The sequence below is a fragment of the Falco peregrinus genome, chromosome 4 (assembly GCF_023634155.1).
Source record: "Falco peregrinus isolate bFalPer1 chromosome 4, bFalPer1.pri, whole genome shotgun sequence".
NCBI lineage: Eukaryota > Metazoa > Chordata > Aves > Falconiformes > Falconidae > Falco > Falco peregrinus.
In genome coordinates this window covers 15,326,533-15,346,632 of record NC_073724.1, presented here as the reverse complement: position 1 = coordinate 15,346,632, position 20,100 = coordinate 15,326,533, and the positions used below count along the sequence as shown (strand labels likewise).

Sequence of the window (20,100 nt, the reverse complement as noted above, 5' to 3'; positions counted from 1 at the left end):
GCACGCACTAACTCCATCCTTGACTGTTGGCAAACCTTCTCTCTGAATATTTTGTAATGAGTATGATGTGCAACTAAAGAAGGTTACTCCTACTTTTCAGCAAAGCATTTGCAAGTGGAACTATGGAAAAAGCTCAGCACCAGAAGCATGACATATTTCCTTCTATTCAGTGCCAGGATTTTCTTAGAGCAGGCTGGCAGCCGAGGACTGCTGTCAGCCCTCGAGCTTTCCATTTGCAAAGAGACAGAAGTCCATCGTCACCAGACTGACAGCCGTATGATGTGCTGCCAGCAATCCACAGCATGACATGGCCGGGACTTTAAGCCTCAGCTCTGTGTAGCAGGTAGAGCATCATCTCTGGTCAAGAAAGCAGGAAGGAAAGCAGCAAGTGCAGAGCAGCGGCTGCGCTAATGAAATCCATCGAACAGCAGCTCTTTAGCGTGGACACCAGCAATGGCCTAGCACTGGTCTCATTCTTGGCTCTCAGAGAGTGCTATAACTTACAAGCAGTGAAAAGTATTATGGCAAAAAAAGAAAAATGCAATGGGTCTTGGGAACTGGGGTGTTTAAACTTCTTGTTGATATATGAAAACTGAGTATCAAAGAGATTTTGTGCTGTAAATTTGGACTTTACTTAATGGGGCAAGTTTAAGTAAATAAATGTGTATCTTCCGTCTTGCCCATATGACTTCATATACTGTTAGGTTGCTAAGGGGGAGAAAGAAAATTTCAGAAGTCCTAAAGCACATTGGACAAGGAGAAACACTTGCAGGAAAGCTCTTGTAGATATGCTACTGCAGACCCAAATTCCACCCATCTTTATGACTTTGATCATGGGTATATCTAAACATCTCAGGTTATTTTTGTATAGTGCTATTGTGGCTTTGCATGCATGGGACTGAGTGGCACAGAAGAGAAAACGCAGAGCACCACTTAAATTCATCAGGAATGAAAAAATCACCAACAGCCCTCATACAAAAATTGTAAAAGACTAATCACACCTTCCAATATGTCCAGCAAATAATACTATGCTGCTCTTTGTAGCTTTTGCCTCCACTGCAACTTTGGCCAGTCATTTTTGGTACTCTGTAACGTGCATCTTGGGGTTTTGTGCAGGAGGAACTCCTTACTGGCTGTGGGATGAAGACATGTAATATGTGCTACAGAAAAAGCAAACACAAAGGCAAGACAGAGTCAAAGGAGAGAAAAACTCTCTTTGGGGAGAGTTTTCTTTCTTTACTTGGCCTCCTGGTAAAATCCCAGCTAGGTTTGTGGGTGGTAAGTGATACAGAAGGTAAGGCAGAAAGCTACCTGGGCACGTACCCAGCCCTACGCTACACACAGAGAACCTGCACTTCTGTGCTCACTGCCAGAGCACCACCTTCCTCTCTTGCACCCCTGACCATGGCAAAGCAGGGCCCCAAACATTTTCCCTGCCCACCCTTCACCAAGGAGCAACCGGACCCTTGCCTGCCCTCCACTCGTCAGCCCCGCAAGTGGAACCAATAGCTGGCTGCAAATTAGCTCAGTAGTACATGCTGACATACCACTCTGGAGAACCTATTTAAAAGGTTAATAACTTTTAAAATCCAATTAGAAAGCCTAATTAGCTGAAGTAATCTTTGGTCTGCCTACTAAATCTCAAACTAGGTGAACACAATAAAGATTAATCTCCTCTTCATTATTTCATATGCACCAAATAGGATGCTGGAGACCCCCCGATCACCTTTGTTTTCAGGTAGGCACCGCGATGTTGCCTTCTTCAGAGTAAGTTCAAACACAGCAGAAAAGGTCAAGCCTCAGACCTTGCGTACCAGTGTCATGATTGAGCTGTCGTGATGCTGACACTTCAATCCTGACAAGCAAGTAGGAGGCATCGCTATACATGCTAGAACAGAGACAAAACTGCAATTTTTGGAGCAGCTAGCATGGTACATCGGGTCAAAATGATCTGATTTTCTAGGAACAATAGCTGCTAAAAATACGGTACCCAAATTCACACAGAGCAAATTTATTTCTTCACTCAAAGATCTCCGTTGAATTTTCCCCTTTGTGACTTAGGCCAAGTCACATCACCTTGTTTTCACTATTGTTTCTTCAAGTGTACACATTTCTAAAGAGGTGAGAAACTTGGTAGTTAGTAACCCACTAACCAGTTAGTAGGTAATTGGCCGCAGGCATCCAACTGAAACCCTGGTCCATCATTTCATAAACTATTCCTTCTCTTCCCTGCTAGGCACGAATACCAGCCACTAAATAATGATGATGATGATGACGATGATAATGATAATAATAATAAAAAAATAAATATTATAAAATAAATATTTAAATAATTTTTATTATTCTTCCTAGAAACTTAAAAAAACCCAAACCAACCAACAAATAAAAAACCCCACCCCACCCCCCCCAAAAAAAAAAATCTCCAAAAAACGTTCCTGAAAACTTCCAGCACATGGCTATTTTGAATCTGTCATTAGCACACAGCCTCAAGGTAGAAACATTAAATTCACAGTATGTCAGATAATTTTTAGACACCTAATAAACTGCCCTCACTTCTCTCGTTCACAGGCACCCCAACACCTCAGAAAGCCCAGCCAGTTTCCTAGGAATGCTCGTACATCCCGTCAAAGCCATGGGATTTGGTACCAACCAAAAAGTGAATTTCAGAGCAGAAGGAGCCCTTGGCGAAAGCGCCGCGCTGCCAGCCAGGGGCCAGCGTAAAATCCGAAAGCTGTTCAGTAGGAACGGCAGCACGGACTACAGCCATTAGAACGAACTGCTGAGAGGCTGCCTACCCCGACAAAACACCCGGTCGCTTCAGGCCTTGCCGCACGCACCCCCGCAAGCGGGGGAAGGTGAGCAGCTGCCACGGGCCCCCGCTGCCCGCCGGCGGGCTGGGGGAGCCGCGCCACGGCCGGCTCAGTGGCGCCCGGCGGCCGGCAGGGGGCGCCCCGGCGCCGCGGAAGCGCCCCCCGGCCGGGCGGGAAGGCCGAGCAGGGCCGTGCCCGCCCCGCCCCGCCTCACCCCGGCGGCGAGGGCAAGGCCGGCGCCCGCTGTGCCCTCCGGGCTGCGGCGGGGGGCTGCAGAGCGAGGCTCACGGGGAAACTGCCCCCGAGGTGTGGGATGCGTGGGCTCCCGCCTGCCTGGGCCTGGAAACCTTTTGCCCGAGGGCAGAGAGCATCCCAAGGGCTTACGGAACTACGCCCCGAGCGCCCACCAGCGCTTCTGCAGCTTCTCACCGCCCAAAGCCAGACTTCCACACCTTCAGTCAATCTCTATAGACAGAAGAGGTGTGAAACATTTCAGAATGCTTTTCCCATGGAGACCAGACCCCCGCTGTCCCCATCGCTGAGGGGCGCGCTCGCGGCTGTAAGGGCGTGAGGGTCCAGGCCTCAGCGGAGGCCCTGCGCGGGCGGCACGCCATCCCAGCCCCGAGGGATCCTTTACAGCATTAGGCTCTCTACACAACATAAAAAGTACCACGGCCGTAAAAAACAAACCCAACCCTGCCCAGACACAACCCACAGGCACCGTAAAATCCGCAATATAAAAGCATTGTCAATAACACCCATTTTATACACTTAAAGAAGAAAGGGTGTCCAAACTAATGCACTCCTCTTAAATCATTTCCTATGCAGGCCAGCTGAAAAACTCAAAAGGAAAAATATATTACAAAAATCAATAATAATTACCTATAGACTGTCACTGAGGACACCACTGAAAACTTCCAGATTCCTAGTTTAGGAAGATGGGCCATTTAACGTAAGAAAAACTTTTGGCATATTGTAATACAGTAGGTAAGAGCTTGGTCAAAACTGAAAAAAAAATGGGAAACCTCAAGTACATTAACTGTATTCCTCATCATTAGGCTGTTGCCACATAAGATTCTTCAGAAAGCAAAAGTTTCAGTTTCATCATACCTGCGTTCATTTGCAGTCTGCCTGATGTCATTTGAAGCCGAGTGATTTTCTCTGGTGTAGGAGGCCTACTACTAATGCGAAAATTTGTAACTCAGGTACTTCACATGTAGAAGTAGCTTCCCACATGCAACCCGATAGACTCCTACGCAGCCCCGCTGCACATGCTGTCGGAACATTTGCTGTTACTCTGGAGAACCATGAGAACTATTTGTGACAGCACACTGTGCTGGTGTCAAAAGTCTAGTGCCAAGTCTGACTGCACCAAGTGGTACAGGCAGCCGAGAGACTGCAGGCCACCAGAGGAGCTGTCCCCTTACAATCTCATGGCTCTTATGGTGCCAGGGATGGCTGTAAGACCAAAAGTTTATGTTTTTTCCAAAGATATTTTCATGGTGTCATGCCATACGGGTTTCTTGTTACTGCGATCCAGGGGAAGCATTACTAGTGAAGGGAGGGGAAGCGGTCAGGTCCTGCAAAGACATCTTCATCAGTAAGCTGAAATATCTGGAGTAACTGATGAAATCTGAAAATGCTGTAAAATTTGAAGGAAGGATACACATTGCCAGGAGTCAGTCAGTCAATTACAGTGCAGCTGAGACTGCTCAGTGAGCTGGATTCAGTTGACTGCACGTTTAATATAGGATCCACCACTTCACTATTTTGAAAGCAAGGATATCGCTTCTCTTATCCAGCAGGGCTAGTACACTAGAAAGGCGAGGCTCAGAAGGGACGTAAAAAGAAGCAAAAAAAAGTTTGCAGGTGTGACAGTAAAAAGGAGAGTGACAAAATGGGCACTTGGGCAACAAAGCATGCAGCTGGTGGACAGACTTGTCAGCTCTGCGCCTGCTATGCCAATACACCGACCTGGAGTCGCAGTTCTGCTGATGACAAGGGGAAGGAGCAGAACAGCTGTGTGCGGACTCCTATGGAAAAGGGGGGGCTTCCCAAACTGTCGCTATCCTTTCCACTTCCAGAAAGAGCATGCCTGCCACGCTAGGGCTCCTGTCCAAAATGCGCCTGTTTCCCACTTCTACAGCAGAAGCGAGCCTTGCTCTCGTCTCATGGCCAAATCCAGCTTTGCCTACACTGCTGAGAAGCATCGAGTCTCCTCTGAGCAAAGAGTCTGTGGTTGATCAAGTGCAGTATGAGAGAACACGACAGCCTTCATTCTCTTGCTCTGCAGAAATCCTGACTGAATAGCTCTGTCCGTTCACACACCTGAGTGCTTCTGTAGTTGATAACACCTCTCATTTCTTTTTTTAAATCTGCTGGGATCAAACTCCACAATACTTGAACTCTGGAAAGAGGTGTTAGATGACAGCACTTAGAAGCCCTCAGCATTTACTCATAGTCCAGCACTTCCCTTTAGACATTCTTTGTGCAGTACCCTTTTATAGAGGGCTTGTAAACAGCATTCATAACCACTAGCACACCACTTAAAACCAAATTATTTAATCTTAATAGCAGCAATAACACCAGACAGATTAGTTTTAAACCAGCTATATTACTAGCCTCTCTTCCTCTCTTAGTCAGAGCTTATTAGTATTTGGTAGTTCCCTTAGACCTCTTGTAACCCTCTCTGCCAAACAACTGACTTTTTTCCCTTAAAAAATCACATTAAAAATAATGATTAAAAAAAAAGAACATGATAGTTTACCACTAGTTAGTTTCAAAAGTGCTTTGGTTGCAGACACTGGGGAACTAGCCAGGTAATAGGCAAGAGATAACAGAGGACAACTGCAAATTTTCACAACCTCACTGAACTGATGAAAATAGCCATCTAAACTAATCATACTTTCTTGCTTATCACCAAGAGTTGACATTAAGCATTTACAAAACAAGCCTCTATAAAAAAAAAATATATATATAAAGCAAAATACCCATAAAATTACTACAGAGCAGGTGAAAATCTATTATAAATACTATTGAGTCAGTATTGTTAGCTTTATGCCTACTCCAGAAACAAAGACTGGAGAACAAACATGCTAGCCGTACAAGAGTTCTCCCTAAGAGATTATGGCCAGTTTTAACACTTGCCAGATTTACCCAGTGGCTTCTATTTTCTTAGAAAAGATACCCAGCTTTCCTAGTCTTGTGGGGCACTGTGTCAAGGGAGAAATTACCTACTTTTACGTTATTACTAATTAGAAAACATCATTATGGCTCTTCTCTATCAACTACATCCAGCAGGTAATTAACTTCACCACTTTCTGTTTCAGTTTAAAAATTTCACAGAGCACAAAGCACTAGGAAGTCTCTTAGGAAGTCCAGGTAACACAGAGATGGTCACTATCTTCAGTGGAGAAGAATGATGGCAAACAAACCCCAGTACTATTTCACTTGCCCAGTGCAAGGCATTCAAATAACAGGATTAAACTGTACCAAGAAAAAGGGGAAGGGGAGTCAACTCTTAAAACACAGCAGTATAAATCTTTGTACGCAAAGCATATCGAGGACTCCATCCTACCAATGGATACTGAAGCAAGAAATCATCTGTTCAAGCACCTTGCAACAGCCACATAACTAAAATCACCATCAGCTGAAAGTGGAACAAGCACCTGTGCCAAATATAATGACAGGTCTTCACCTCATGTTCAAAGGCACTGGAGATAACAAATTTTCTTTCAGAAATTCAAAGGGAAATCGTACGTAATCCAGAACAGAATGTATTGTTCAAAACACTGTGAGCATGGAAGCGAGGCGATAAGTCTTTTGAGCACCCAGACTTAACTTGGTATTTCTCAGAACATTATCTCCCTCAAGGAATGGGGGGTTTGTTATTTGATTTTGTCATGATTTATTTATTTATTTTTAAGAATCTGCTTCATTAGATGCTAAACTTCCCCAGAATCTTTCCAAACAAAAAAGCATATTCATAAGCAGAATACAATAACGTATTACCTCAAGCTATTACAAGATTTTCAGTTCCATACGTCAAGCTTTCTCTCAGAAACCTAACTTGCCAACCTCTTCCCTAAGCAAGCCTGAATTTTTCTTCAAACTGCATTACTTAACGCTGACTTTTCTTTTTTTTTTTTGCTTAAAACTTACTTTATTTTTTCCTAATCCATACAGAAGTTTACTATGATTAAACAGCAATTCCCTCTACATTATGATTCTGTATTATCTGTAATAATAATAAAAAAGAAAAAACCAACCCCTCCCCTAACTCCAACAGATTTTCCAAGCCCTTAGCCCATAGTTAAAAGTTTCACTGTTACAGACTAAGCTCACAGACAAAATACAAGTATTGTTTCTTGAAGGAAATCTACAGAACTATTGTTCTTCTCCTTGTCTGCATGTCTGTGAAATACAAATGGGTTCAGAGAACTTTAACACAGATAATGAAAAAGATACAGTCCCACAAAGTGATAGGAAATACCTAGGTACAGAACACATACATGGGTAGGGACTGCACAGGTACCAAGTTACACCAGCACTGCAAGACATAGCTGCTTTTTGTCAGAATTTATGTTTGACTGCAGCTATAAAGCACGAGGATCAGGGAAAGCCAAAACTATTCAACGTCAGGAACTGCCTCTACAGCCTTCATAAACCTGGGTAGATAGCGCTGAGATACACTGCACGAGGCACTCCTCATGCTTCCCAAGTGCCCAGTTCAGTGTGTTCAGTCAAGTCAGTTCCAACAAATGATTTACTGCTTTTCCTAATGTGCCAAGAGACTATATACAGAAAAAAAAATTGGAACTAACTATCCATAACTTTCCTATTTTTGGCTCTCAAATGCTAAGTTGCAAGACAGCATGTGTGTGGACGGTGTTACTTGACCCACAGATCCTGCACAGGCATACACATCAGATCGGTTCCAAGAAAAGTGCTCAGGAGCCTGAAGAGATGAAAAATCAAAACCCACACTAATCAGATGGAAACAAAAGAATCCTCATTCCAAATCACTAGCTCTACCGGTTAGTGAAGGCACCAGCTAACAGTGAACCAAACACTAAGCTAGAAAGCCCGGAAAGTGGACAGTCTAGTGACTAAAACGGGGAACAGCGTGGGATGGAGTGGTAATAGAGTGAATGAAAGACCCGGGGAGCCCAAACCTTTATTTGAGAGGTACTTTAATTAAGATATGAAGGGAGAGATGAAGGATGACCATATCCCTTAACACTCACGCCGCATCCATCCAGTGAATGCCATTCTGAAAATAAGCCTTTCTCACTATACATTTCTCAGCCTGTGAGGGGGGGATTTGGGTTGATCCGAACCACCAGGAAGCAAGTCAAGCTGTTCTTCCAACGTGCTGCCTCAAGCAACCACTTCCGAGAAGTGAGAATCTCTTCCTGCCACCTACAGTGAAGATCCGAAATTAAGGCTGAAGAAAATTTTGTAGCTCAGTGAAAGATTTTAAGGGCACGACAATAAAGCTGGAGTAACGTGCATACAGTAGCAATGGCTGGAGCTGTAAGATACACAGGTGTCTGCACAAGTTTTGTGGCTTCACTCCCATAAAGACTAAAACTGAAACAGAAAGGCTGAACCAAGCAGGAACGTTCTGCTGATGGAATCTTAACTAGGGAAGTACCGATACTATTACTTTGCCCACAAGGAAAGATGCTCCTACTTAGGAATTAAGATTGGTTTCAGTTAATAGCTTATCCATCAAGCCCAGGACTTCAAAAGATCTTCAAGGACACCGTAAGTAAAGAAAAACTGGATATCAATCACATGAAAAATAATTTTTTCACTTGAAAGAGTCACTCCTCTTTTGAATTCTACCTACTGTACTTTGCTAAAAGACATCTTTGAATAAGACTGTGTTGGGTGTTTTTTTAATCTTTATTAATATCCTCTCCAGAAGCAAGTAATGCAAAGGCACAACCACTTTCCTCTCAATGCCATGACTGATACCTGCTTTTCTTGCATCCTTCTAGACACAAAAACAGAATATACTTTAAAAAAATTAATATATATATTTATGTTGGAAAATGCTGCATAGATGAGATGACTTACATATATAGTGGCACATTTCTTCATCACCCTTCTGAAGTTGTGTTTATATAAGGCCTCCCACAAACATTTGGCTTCACTGGATTTTGAGACAAGGAAATGGAACAAAATGAAGAATATAAACAACCACAACTCTCTCTCTCTATGGACCTTTATGTTTGTTGGAGAGTATCAGACTGTTTCCTGTGTGCTGCTGTTTATGTCAGGTACCATTCTGGAGCTGCAGTCTTCACATGTATACAGGAGTAGCCTAATAATAATCTGAGATATAATTTATAAGACATTTTCTAATTGTTGGGGGTTTTTTAATGCTTGAACATGAAACATATGCTTTTGATTATGCTCATACTTCATGTTTTCTAGACCAAATCTGTTCACTGCATCAGTAATTCACTGCAGCTAAAGTACAGATTGTCCACAAAGCAATGTTTACTCAAAAATGAAGGAATCACTCAAAAATTTCAAGTATCACCACATCTAAGTAGTAAAAATTGACTCCCATCAATTCTCTTCACTTGTTCAGATTAACTCTGCTGCTGCTCATGGTTTTCTGCTAGGCCAGAAGTAACAGATCTGCTCTGGCAGCTTTAACTAGAATCAACAGGATTTTTGACACTACCAAAGGATCAGTTAAAGTGCAGTGATATGACAAGTCAGTCCCAGGGCGGCAGAGGGGCACATAACTGAAAGACTGCAGTGCCTTCAGGGTCCTTCTTCATGGTATGAAGCAACATCTGGAAAAAAAAAAAACCAAAAAACACACACCTTTGCCTTCACTTGATGGTGCAGGGGATGGAGTAAATGAATTTGGGTTATGCTTCCTTAACCTTTGTGTGTTCTATAAACTGAAAAAAAGCCTGATAAAAGTCTCTTAACTCCCATACTGAAGAGAAGTATCTCCTTATGTAATTCAGTAACAGATTATTAGGTAGCCAAATGAACTGTATACTTTACTGCCTTCCAGTTATTTGTATAGGTTTTGTGCTAGGCATCATGAATCCAAGCTATCTTATTGCAATGAAAAAACCAAGGTTTTTAAGACAAAATAGTACCTTGATGATTAAGCTTAAGGTTTACATTCATAAAAGATTTTTAAAAAGAAACTGAAAAGTAAAATACATAAATATTTATTTCGGTTCTACTAGATAGACCTCAATTCAACTAAAAAATTCAAGTCATTGCAAACAAACACTTAACTTCAGTACTATGAACGAAAATGAATTATTTTCGTACTTTAAAAAAATGAAAAAAAAACCAAAAAACCAAACCCTGAAACAAGAAGAACAAATAGTCTTGTCCTTGCCTGCTTCCCTTTAAGTATCTTAGATAGTCTTCCCAAATGAAATACTTTCTTCCTCTTTTTACCTTAGAAAGAGCACCTTTTCCCCTGTGTTTGTCATGGAAGATTACACAGACCATGAGAGTAACTGGTTCCTGCAGGGTTGGAGGGGAGCTTTTCTTAAAAGTTTTCAAGCATTCAAATTCAAAACCTGTTAGCAACAATTGCTCTTTCACTTTTGCTTTTACGATTACTGACAAAGGTGAATGAGAAGTCCAATCTGGTCAAAACCTTTTTTAAAAATACTGTGCTAAGTAAGCACATTCTTGAGTTTCAAATCAAAGTGCAACAGATGCAAACTATGAAATCTTAAAATTGATCTTCACTCTTTTCATAATATGCATATCTTTCCTTGAAAAGTTGTATTTCACACAGCAATAGTTTCAAGACCTAAAAAAAGGCTCCTGAGTAGTATTGCACCTGTAAGAGTTAAATATTCTTTTAAATATTTTTTTTTTAGTAAAATAAATGGACAGTTTGACCAAGTATGAAGCACTCCAATAATGAAAACTGAAAAGGAAAACATCCTTAGAAAGATTCTGAATTGAAGGCCACACTCTGTTCACTGCATGTTGTGATCCAGCATCTCTCAAGAGTGAACAACTTCCAAGACTGATACGTATTAAGATTGTACTCTACCTCTTCTTGCATACGACATGCCCACATTTATGCCCACTACATTTCTAGATGGTCTGCACTTAATTACTCCTCTCCCTCCGTGTTCTTTTATTAGTAGATACTCGAATACACACCACTTGCAAGTCTGTAATGAGAAGTTGAGTGCCGCTCCAATAAAAACATACAAACAAATATTCACATATTTTACTGTTCTAACACAAAGTGTTCTCTATAAGAGTAGAAATCAAAATAGTGTCAGGTAACAGGATTACCTAAGGACGCATTCAATTTCTTTTTCCACAAAATAATTAATTTTCTTCATTAAAACCAGACAGTAATTTAGTTTTACAAAACAAGCCCTATAGATCTTTTCTTTCACTTCCAATAGAAATTTAATTAGGACAGATAAAACATTTGAGATATTTTGTTGCAACAGTAGCAACCCATTTCAAATATGGAATTAATGTAAGGTTTTATTTCTGGTCACTTACATGACTAAAATACCAATTAAAAAAATTGAGTAATTCTTAAGCTTCACAAATTCCACTTTTTTAAAAAACTTTATTTCCTCTACTTAAATCGATTTCTAGAAATTTCACTCAGACTGTGTAATATATTTCTACTGAAAATACTTTTATTTTTTTTCCCTATTTTTTTTCTATGAATAAAGGGAAGGTGCCATTAATGTTTTGCTTCAGAAGCCAGTCCCCACTATCAGAAAAGACTTGTTATGGCCACACACACGCACAAAAGTGTTCAGGTGCAGTTTCATACAGATCAGTAAATAATATACAAAAAAACCATGGTGTATAATACTGCGACAGTTTTTCAATATATTCACATACAGTAATCTCAGACTACCTGTAACTAAACTGGCCATAAATCCTGAAGAACCTTGTCTATAAAATTGAGTAACCCATCAATATACTGTATCTCTTCTAAAAATACCCGTATTTTACACTAATATACAAGGTATCTGCTTGCAAACACAGAAGTAGCCATAAATAAAACTTTATTCTTTCATTTCATTTACAAGCTACCAAGTACCATGTATTTACACAGCACTGGACACTTAAAAGTAGTTGCAGTCACAAAATGATCCAGACAGCTGTTGATAAAGTAAAGGATCTTAAGATAAAAGCAAAGTAATACTGTAACAGATAAGTGGCAAAAAAGCAGTTTTGCCAAAATGATCAGACTTGCATGTTGCATCAATTCTGGTTGAAACGACTGAGCGCCATGCGATTCTCAGCTTTAATCGTTTGCAGTCTGGCTAAAGTTTGTACAGTCATTTCTCTCTTGCAGTTATTAAAATAAAAAAGTTAAAAACTATAGCAGCAACAAGCAAACCCTGTGACAGGAAGGCAAGGTTTAAGAACTAAAAAAGTTTATACAATGTGCTTAGGAAGGCTGCAGAATTTATCTTCCATCAGCTGGAGTTCGACTGAGTGACAACATGATTCGGGCGTATCTTTCACACAGTTCGTGTGTGGAGTAGGAGGGTAACTTTGGCGGGTCATTGAAACCTTTAATCTCTGTGGAACAATCTAGCAGTTTTGGCAGGAAATCTGTCAGCTTTTCTTGCAAGTTAGCTGCAAATAAAACAATGAAAACAAACATAAGCATTCACATCTGCATGTGGAATTCTCCTTTTTCTGCCCAACACTGACTTTTTATTAATTGATGGGTGGGTAGAAAAGGAGTTTCACTTGGAACAATCCACTTTCTTCAGGTCTGCCAGCAATAACTAGGACACACCAATTCCTAGTAAGATGCTAATATAAATGCTCCTTCAGATGGTCCACCACCACAAATGTTTTTCCATTCGAAAAGCATGTTTTCTTTAAGGTATAATACCCCAGTGCAATATATGGAAAAACTGTTTATTTAAACGTGTATGGGATTATTCAAAAGTCAGGGTACCTCAAAATACACTACCAAGGCACAACAGATACAGGCAGAATTCACGACAATGAAAACATCACATTTATAAAAAAAGATGCATAAAGGCCTTTTACCTTAATTAATAAATGACTTACGTTCCATTTCTTGTCCAAGATAGGAACACCAACGGTTTCTCATATCTTCCACAGCGACGATATCTTTTTCTTCCATTTCATCCACCAGTAGTAATGGCAAACACGGGACAATAAGCTCATTCATAATGATCAGGCCATTATTGACTTCCTGATCATCTCCTGATTCAAACAGTGCTGCAGCATGTTCATTTAGTTTCTTCATAAATGACCACAAAAAAGGAAAGCCTTTAAATATACAGCATTTCACATTCTACCATGCATCAGTTTCTGTTTGTTTTAAAGCACAGTCTTCCTACAAAGCTACCTAGTAATTTGTATTAACCACAGTTGCACTGTGAAGTTTAGAGCAATGATGTATATACTCCATCAAACCACTCGATCTTGTGCTATTCCTCCAGCCACTTCATTTGATACCTGGCCAACCCAAGCTTTGCAGCTGGACTTTTTAAGACAGGTCATATCACCTGCTTTTGTTTTCTCATTATTGCTAAAAGTGGCATAATAATGGAAAAAAATCCTTGTTTCCTGCTGATGCCTTTCCCAATATTTGTCTCCCCATCAAACTGTGGCAACAGGGTGAGTCTGCTCACCAACACTGTCAACTTTTGTTCCTACCTAGCCCAGACACAACAGCAGGGAGCACACTATTTACAACCAAAGATGATCATTGCTTATTAAAAAAAAAATGGGAATATTCTCTTATTTACTTCTGCTTTTTCCCTTACACAAGCCAAAGTATTAACTTCTTAATGAAAGGGGGTTGCGGTTGGTTTTGTTTTACATGATGGCAAGATTCTTCTACTAATTAATATTGTTAAAGCTATGCAGCAAGTTCAACTTTTTAACATACTTCACCCTTCACTTACTAGCAAACATTCTCGTCTGTAGTGAGATATCAGTTCCTCGTCATGCCCTCTGTATGGGCCTTTGGACAAGAGCTCTTTGTTATTCTGGTAAGCATAGATAAGGTAAAGCAAGGCTTCCATATAGCTGAAGTAAAGAAACAAAAACATTAGATGCAACATCCAGGTATCACCCATTTCAAGGTAACTACCATGCCCTTAATTTCATTTGCTTCTTTGACTGTAAGTCCACCCCTCCCCACCAATCTCATCATAATGCCTTTTCTACCACACAATTTTGTCTTTTATGCACATTAGAGCAATTTATTTTATTATCAGGCTAGATCACTTGCACGCTATGTCTGATCCAAAGCTCACTAGAACTGATGGATATCATTCCACTCATTTCAGAAACAGCTTTGGATTAGCCTTGAGTATACATGAAAACTTAATTTTTTCCTGTGTGCATTTATGTCACGTTAGGTTTGATCTTCGGTTGCCATATGTATCTTGATAGCATTCTACTCCTTAGCAAGTAAAATTTAAAGCTGTCACCTTATTCCTAAAAAAACAAACTGTGAATTTTTAGTCTCGCTAACTGGAAGGTCTTCCAAACCACTGAAGAGTAAAGTGATGAAAGAAGCCACAACAGCATTTCAAAAGTAAAAGTGCTGCTAGACTGTCGATACGTCTGTCTTTAATCTAAATGCAGAAGATAAATACAAGCCTAATTTTTAAAGGACGAGGAACAGAGGACCTAAGAACCTAACAGTTAACAATCAGCAGAGATCCCTTCACACACACATTGATCTCCCCTCACACTGCTGCATACCATTTCCAGCAAACACATTAAACTGTTAATTCTCTGACTTAAAGAAACCCAGTTAAGACAGCCAGCTGCTGAAAGCAGTTCAGGCAGCTACCCTAAAAACAAGCAGTTAGAAATCTCGTTTTTATTCAAACTACAAAAATCTAGGAAGAGATATTTCCTAAGGGAGTGGTAAGAGGAACAGTACATTGTGCACTCACTCATCCTAGTGAGAACAGGAGATCATGCTTAAACTACCAAAACCAAACCACCAAACTACAAAAATGGCTAAAAATTATGTGTGAGCATACCTGAAAAAGCATGTCAGAATTTTCCAAAGCAAACTCAAGACTTACAGTAATGCCTTCCAATGAGACAACAAAAAAGAAGGAAAAAGACTACTTGAAATAGCAATGGTTCCTTAAAGCTTTATCTTCTGTTATCCCTGTTTACAAGAACAAGATGAACCCAAACACTGTGATTTCAGAATCTCCTGTGAAGTTATTTCTTCCACCACGAGATCCGCTCACAGTTCCTTGCAATGCTAAATATTTATTGCTTAAGTAATGGAAGTACTGTCACTGTTCTCCAACCTTTTGTCCTCAAAATACAAACCTACGCTTTTATTAAAAGAAGTAGTCCTGTTACCCTCTCCTGAAGTCCATTTTTCCTGCCCATGAAAACTCTTTACACTACTGATCACCAACACAACTGGCCAGGACAGCAGAAAACAATGTAGGAGGAAAGGGGAGAAGATGATTGCAAGGAACTGGAATTGCTGGTTATAAAGCCAGAGAAGCAGGAACTTCTCTCCCTTTCCATGCTTAGTTCAGTTATTTGTGAAACTGCAGGTTGAAATTACAGTGTCAACAACTCAGTTGATCCAAATTAAAAACTTGCTGCTGGTAGTGGCTTATTCTCAGTCCCTCTCTTCCTGCTCCTTCCTGCAGCTGTATGATCTTTCCCTGAAAAAAACGTAGTGCCATCTAACAGCAAGGTAAGCTATTTTAAATCATCATTACTGTACATCCAAGCTCAAAGTCCTTATATATCTTGAGAGTCTGAAGCATACGACTGCAGTGAACAGATTTTGCTTTTTCACACCTGAAATTCATAAAGCTCCAGCCTGTGAAGCCTAAGCCTAAAATCACCGAAGCTGCTCACAGAATTACAGAGCTCACTGGGTCTAGGCTTTTGGAAAAGATGCAGAAAGCAGAGGATGGCTAAATTTTAGCACTGCTTTGGAAAAAGGCATTTCAGGCGAAACTGAAAAACTGTATTTGCTTTCCAAGAAACTTGAAAGGTAACTGCTAAGGTCTACAGCTTGTTCACTTATCAGTTACTACCACAAGAGCGAGCTGCAGGTAAAAGCGCTGAGGTTCCTTAGCTGGTTGCATTCACCTCATCCATAGCAGGTCCCTACACTACAGTAGCCAGAGAGAATATGACTCAAAGACCATTTGATTCTCCACCTGCAGCCTTGTCAACCACCATAAGGGGTCATGAGTGAACACTGGAAGTAGCCATGAAAAAGATATACCAAACTGGTTTTTGTGTTGATTTTGTTTGTTCAACACAGTACAATTATTTAAAGAAATCAGAAGTCACCTGGATAAAGGCCAAAAATTGGCTCCATCTAGAGACTGAGTGCTGCTAGGTACCAATTAGCGTTATTAAAAGTAAGAAAAGTTGGTCAACCGAGGGAGATGGATTCCTGAGAAAAGCCTCAAAAGTCCTGCTAATGAAGGTCTTATTTTAATTATGAGAGCCTATGTTTTCATAAATATTTTTAAAGTTACATTTTTATGATTTCCACAATAAAGAAAATTGGAAAAGTTCATCGATTCAGTCTTGTTTTCAGAATAAAGATGGTAGCACTGCCCTCTAGAGTGTACAAGATGTGAACCTCAGTATCTCAGTCCTTTGGGAACCTGTAGCTGAAACGTGGGGATGTAATTGCAATAGGTGCCTTAGAGCAGGTCAGTGGATACCCAGATCCACCCTTAATGTGTATTAGATACCTCTTGAAGCATTTATGAAATTGCATTTCTTAGACAGGGAATGAATGCTACACTTCTTTGGATGTTAGATGAGTCTGATATCATCCTATTTTTTATTTATGACCAACATTAGAGTCTAAAACTGGTCATTATGGGCTTGTTTGCTAAGTAACAATAATGTTTGGTAACCAATGTCTCACTTGAATTCTGCAAAGTAATGTAAATAATGGAAAACTATACCAGTAATTCAGTACAGCAGAGAGCAGAAACCTGTGCTTCCCTCCCTCCCCCTGGCATAACCAGAATATATTACGGTAAGAAGCAGATTAGTGAAAACACTGGTATTTTATGGTTGAAGGTGCCATCCTGGAGTGCCAGTGCCGAGGAACTTGGTAGATGTTCCATTCCTGCCTGCATGCTCAGAGCATGCATGAAGTCTGGGGGTAACAAGGAGCGTTCCTATATACCACACCGATACCTGTGACATTTCTGCCTCCTTAAGGGATCAAGCAGTATCAGAGCGTTTATTTTTCAAATAAGCCAGGCAATCTTCTGACCAACCCTTGTACATAAACTGTTCAAGACTGATGAAGCAGTGTATTGCAGTTTAGGTTATTAATGAATGTAGTATTTATTACATGCTAGCAACCAGAAGACAAACTAAGACTATGGGCTCATTGTGTTAGCCACAATACAAAGACATAGCTTGTTGCAAAGACAAGGCAGTGTCTTTTCCAACCGAATTTCCAATTTGTTTGTGGCCTTTCTTTTTGTGGAGCATACAAGACAAGAATGAGAAATATGAAGCAGTTTACTACACAACATACAGAAAAAAAATTTTAGTCCCACTACAATTTCCCTACCTACTGTGTTATGCATGGAAAAAAAAAAAAAAAATATCAGTGATTGACCATAGAAAGTTTTCACAATCAAAAATTTGCATCGTGTGATAACCCCATTTTCACCCCACAGATGTCAGCCACTGGGATATTCTGCAGCTACTCATTTCATTCCTTTGGCTGGGCATGGGAGAAAGAGGTACTTCTGAACAGTTCTGTTTCAAAGACTCTTCTGCAGAAGGTTTTGAGGCATTTATACTGTAATTGCTATCCTTGTTGCATGGCTGGATCAGAGAATAAATTTTAGCTGTAGTGCATTAAGTACATAAAAATTCACCAATTTTATACAGCTGCAATTCCTGACTTGGTTCACAAAGAGAAGGGAATCGATCACCATTGCCTCACGGAGCTAAAAAGAGTCAGCTACAACTATGACAGTTGTCCTCAAATATATTCTTTTTTCCTGCTCTTTTAAACCCATCACAGGTGGAATTTTGTCTCAGACAAATGATAAGGCAAATGTTTACTTCTGTGGGAAGACCCAATAAAAAGATGGATAAGCCGGGAACTTGACTAATTGTCACTGCTGATGAAACCAGATAAACCTAAGTGCACATGTGGTGCCAGAGAGGAAAGATTTTTACGGCTAAGGGATACCCAGAGCACTTAAGAGTAGGAGAGAAGGAGTGCTGGTCCACATGGAGGGTGCTCTGAAAAGAGTCCATAGCTTGATAAGAGATTAGAAATGGAGATTAAGAATAGGAAGTTGTGGGAAACTTTGAGGTAGATGGAAGACATAAATGGACCAAGGAAATGCTTAACTAAAATGAGGAACACATGAAATTTCTTAATTTAAAAAATGTCTTTACTTATCAATATTACATTTTGCCTTCAAATCACTCTACTACATTTGAGTTCTATACTACCACTTACCTCTTTTTTTGGAAAAACTCCAATCCTACCATGAGAAACATGGTTGTTTCCCTGAAATTTCTATAGTCTTGATGCCATCTCTGCATATAAGAAAGGTTATATAAAATTTCATCCACAAACATGAAATACATTTTTTTTAAACACACACATGCTTTACTTAGTGCTTAATACACAGAGTTAGTGCTAAGGACCCCTAGTAAGCTTGCATGTGTGAAAAGTCCACCTGAGCTTGCCCTCCCTCAATAAAAAGAAAATTCTAAAATATTTAAAATATTTCTAAATGAGATTATTTTTAAAGAACGTATTACCATTTGAAAGGAACACACAGCATCTTTGGAGAACCACAGTCAGAATTATGAGATCCCCTTTTTCTTCTCAAAAATAGGTGAGAAGCTAATAGTCTTTTTTATTTTTTTCCCCTCCCTACATTACACTCAGTTATTTACTCAGAAAATCTTAGAAAGCTTTTTCATACACTAAATATTAAGCTTAACTTTCAATATAAGAATGACATAGAAAAAGCCTGAACACTTTACATGGGAAGTGACAAAAAAACCAAATGCAATTCAGACTGTGGAGATGTTCATATTGAAGCAGAACGTTTATCTTACTGTATCACCTTTTATACGAAGTAATACTGGTACACGTTACAGGTAAGTGCTCTAAGTGAGAAAGGTGCTTTTACTGCAGTTGGTTAGTAGCCAACTTTCAATTGCTCATTAAAATAAAATAGGGGATAGCATACCGTAATACATAGCCTCTTACAAATTCAATATGAAGAGTATGAGAAAGGGTCCATGAAATGCCAGCTCGCTACACAGGACAAATACCAGTAACACTCTTTGAAGAAATGACCAACTATCTGCCTCAGGGGCTCAAAAAGCAGCATGTATGTCCAGGCAATAGAAGACTCCCCTACTCTCTCACCCTTTAAAGCCAAGTTCAGAATGGTTTATTCTACTTGCGCAATGCCATTCAGAATAATGGTAAAATATTGAGCCTTGCAGAGCCTAGAAGATGCAACAGAAATCCTACTATGGAAGTGCTTCTCCTCACAGGCTAGAGAGGACACATTGGAATGTAGTAGCTTCTACTGTAGGTCCTGAAGCCAGTAATGAGAAACAAGTAAATATTTTTTGTTTGGTTTGTTGAGGGAAAGATTACTCCCATAGGTTCAAACAACTTGTTCAGGAGGACTAAGCACAACAGTGAGGTATAAGTGGTGCACTGGCATCTGTCTAGGACATAAATATCCACTGTTAAAAGGCCCTAATGAACAGTATTACAGAGTTGAAACTGATGCTGTAAAACCAGCTAAAGACTTAACTTTAAGTACGGGATGAAATATTTTAGCAAGTACTAGTCATGATTATTTAATGTCTGAGATTTGTTCTTTTTTTCTTTCCAAGTTTTTCCAAATAGTACAGGAGGAAAAAATAAACGCATAAACTGGTTATGTATGGTCTTGCCAACAAAAGAATCTGGTGCTCATAAGAAAATGGGAATGGCTGCAGAGACAGCTAGAGAAAAAGCACAGATGTGACTGTGCATGTGACCCAGCTCTCAAGATGCGTAAGGCTGGGCTTGGACCACTCTCACTCCTTCACCGCTAGCTGTTTCTGACTAGAGAAAGCCAGTCGGCTCATATGGTGATACATTACAAAACACTGTTAGCGACATCAAGACATGTTAAGTAGTAAGGACAGACTCAAACTGTAAGGACAGGTATTTATTTATGGCTCAAGTAATTGGAATTACAAATGTGGAAAAAACCCAGCTTTATATCAACTG

At 40.1% G+C, this 20,100-nt stretch overlaps 1 protein-coding gene across 3 annotated transcripts in view; it reads right to left on the bottom strand.

The window, feature by feature from the left end:
- Positions 1-11,843: 11,843 nt before the first annotated feature.
- Positions 11,844-20,100, bottom strand: part of USP25 (ubiquitin specific peptidase 25) — a 97,283-nt gene continuing 89,026 nt past the window's right edge. For all 3 annotated transcript variants that reach the window (XM_055801954.1, XM_055801955.1, XM_055801956.1), the window contains 4 exons: positions 18,310-18,389; positions 13,754-13,877; positions 12,888-13,083; positions 11,844-12,440 (listed from right to left, as the gene is read on the bottom strand). In XM_055801954.1, coding sequence (XP_055657929.1) covers positions 12,268-12,440; positions 12,888-13,083; positions 13,754-13,877; positions 18,310-18,389 — 573 coding nt within the window. In that variant the 3' untranslated portion in view covers positions 11,844-12,267. The remainder of the gene's footprint in view (positions 12,441-12,887; positions 13,084-13,753; positions 13,878-18,309; positions 18,390-20,100) is intronic.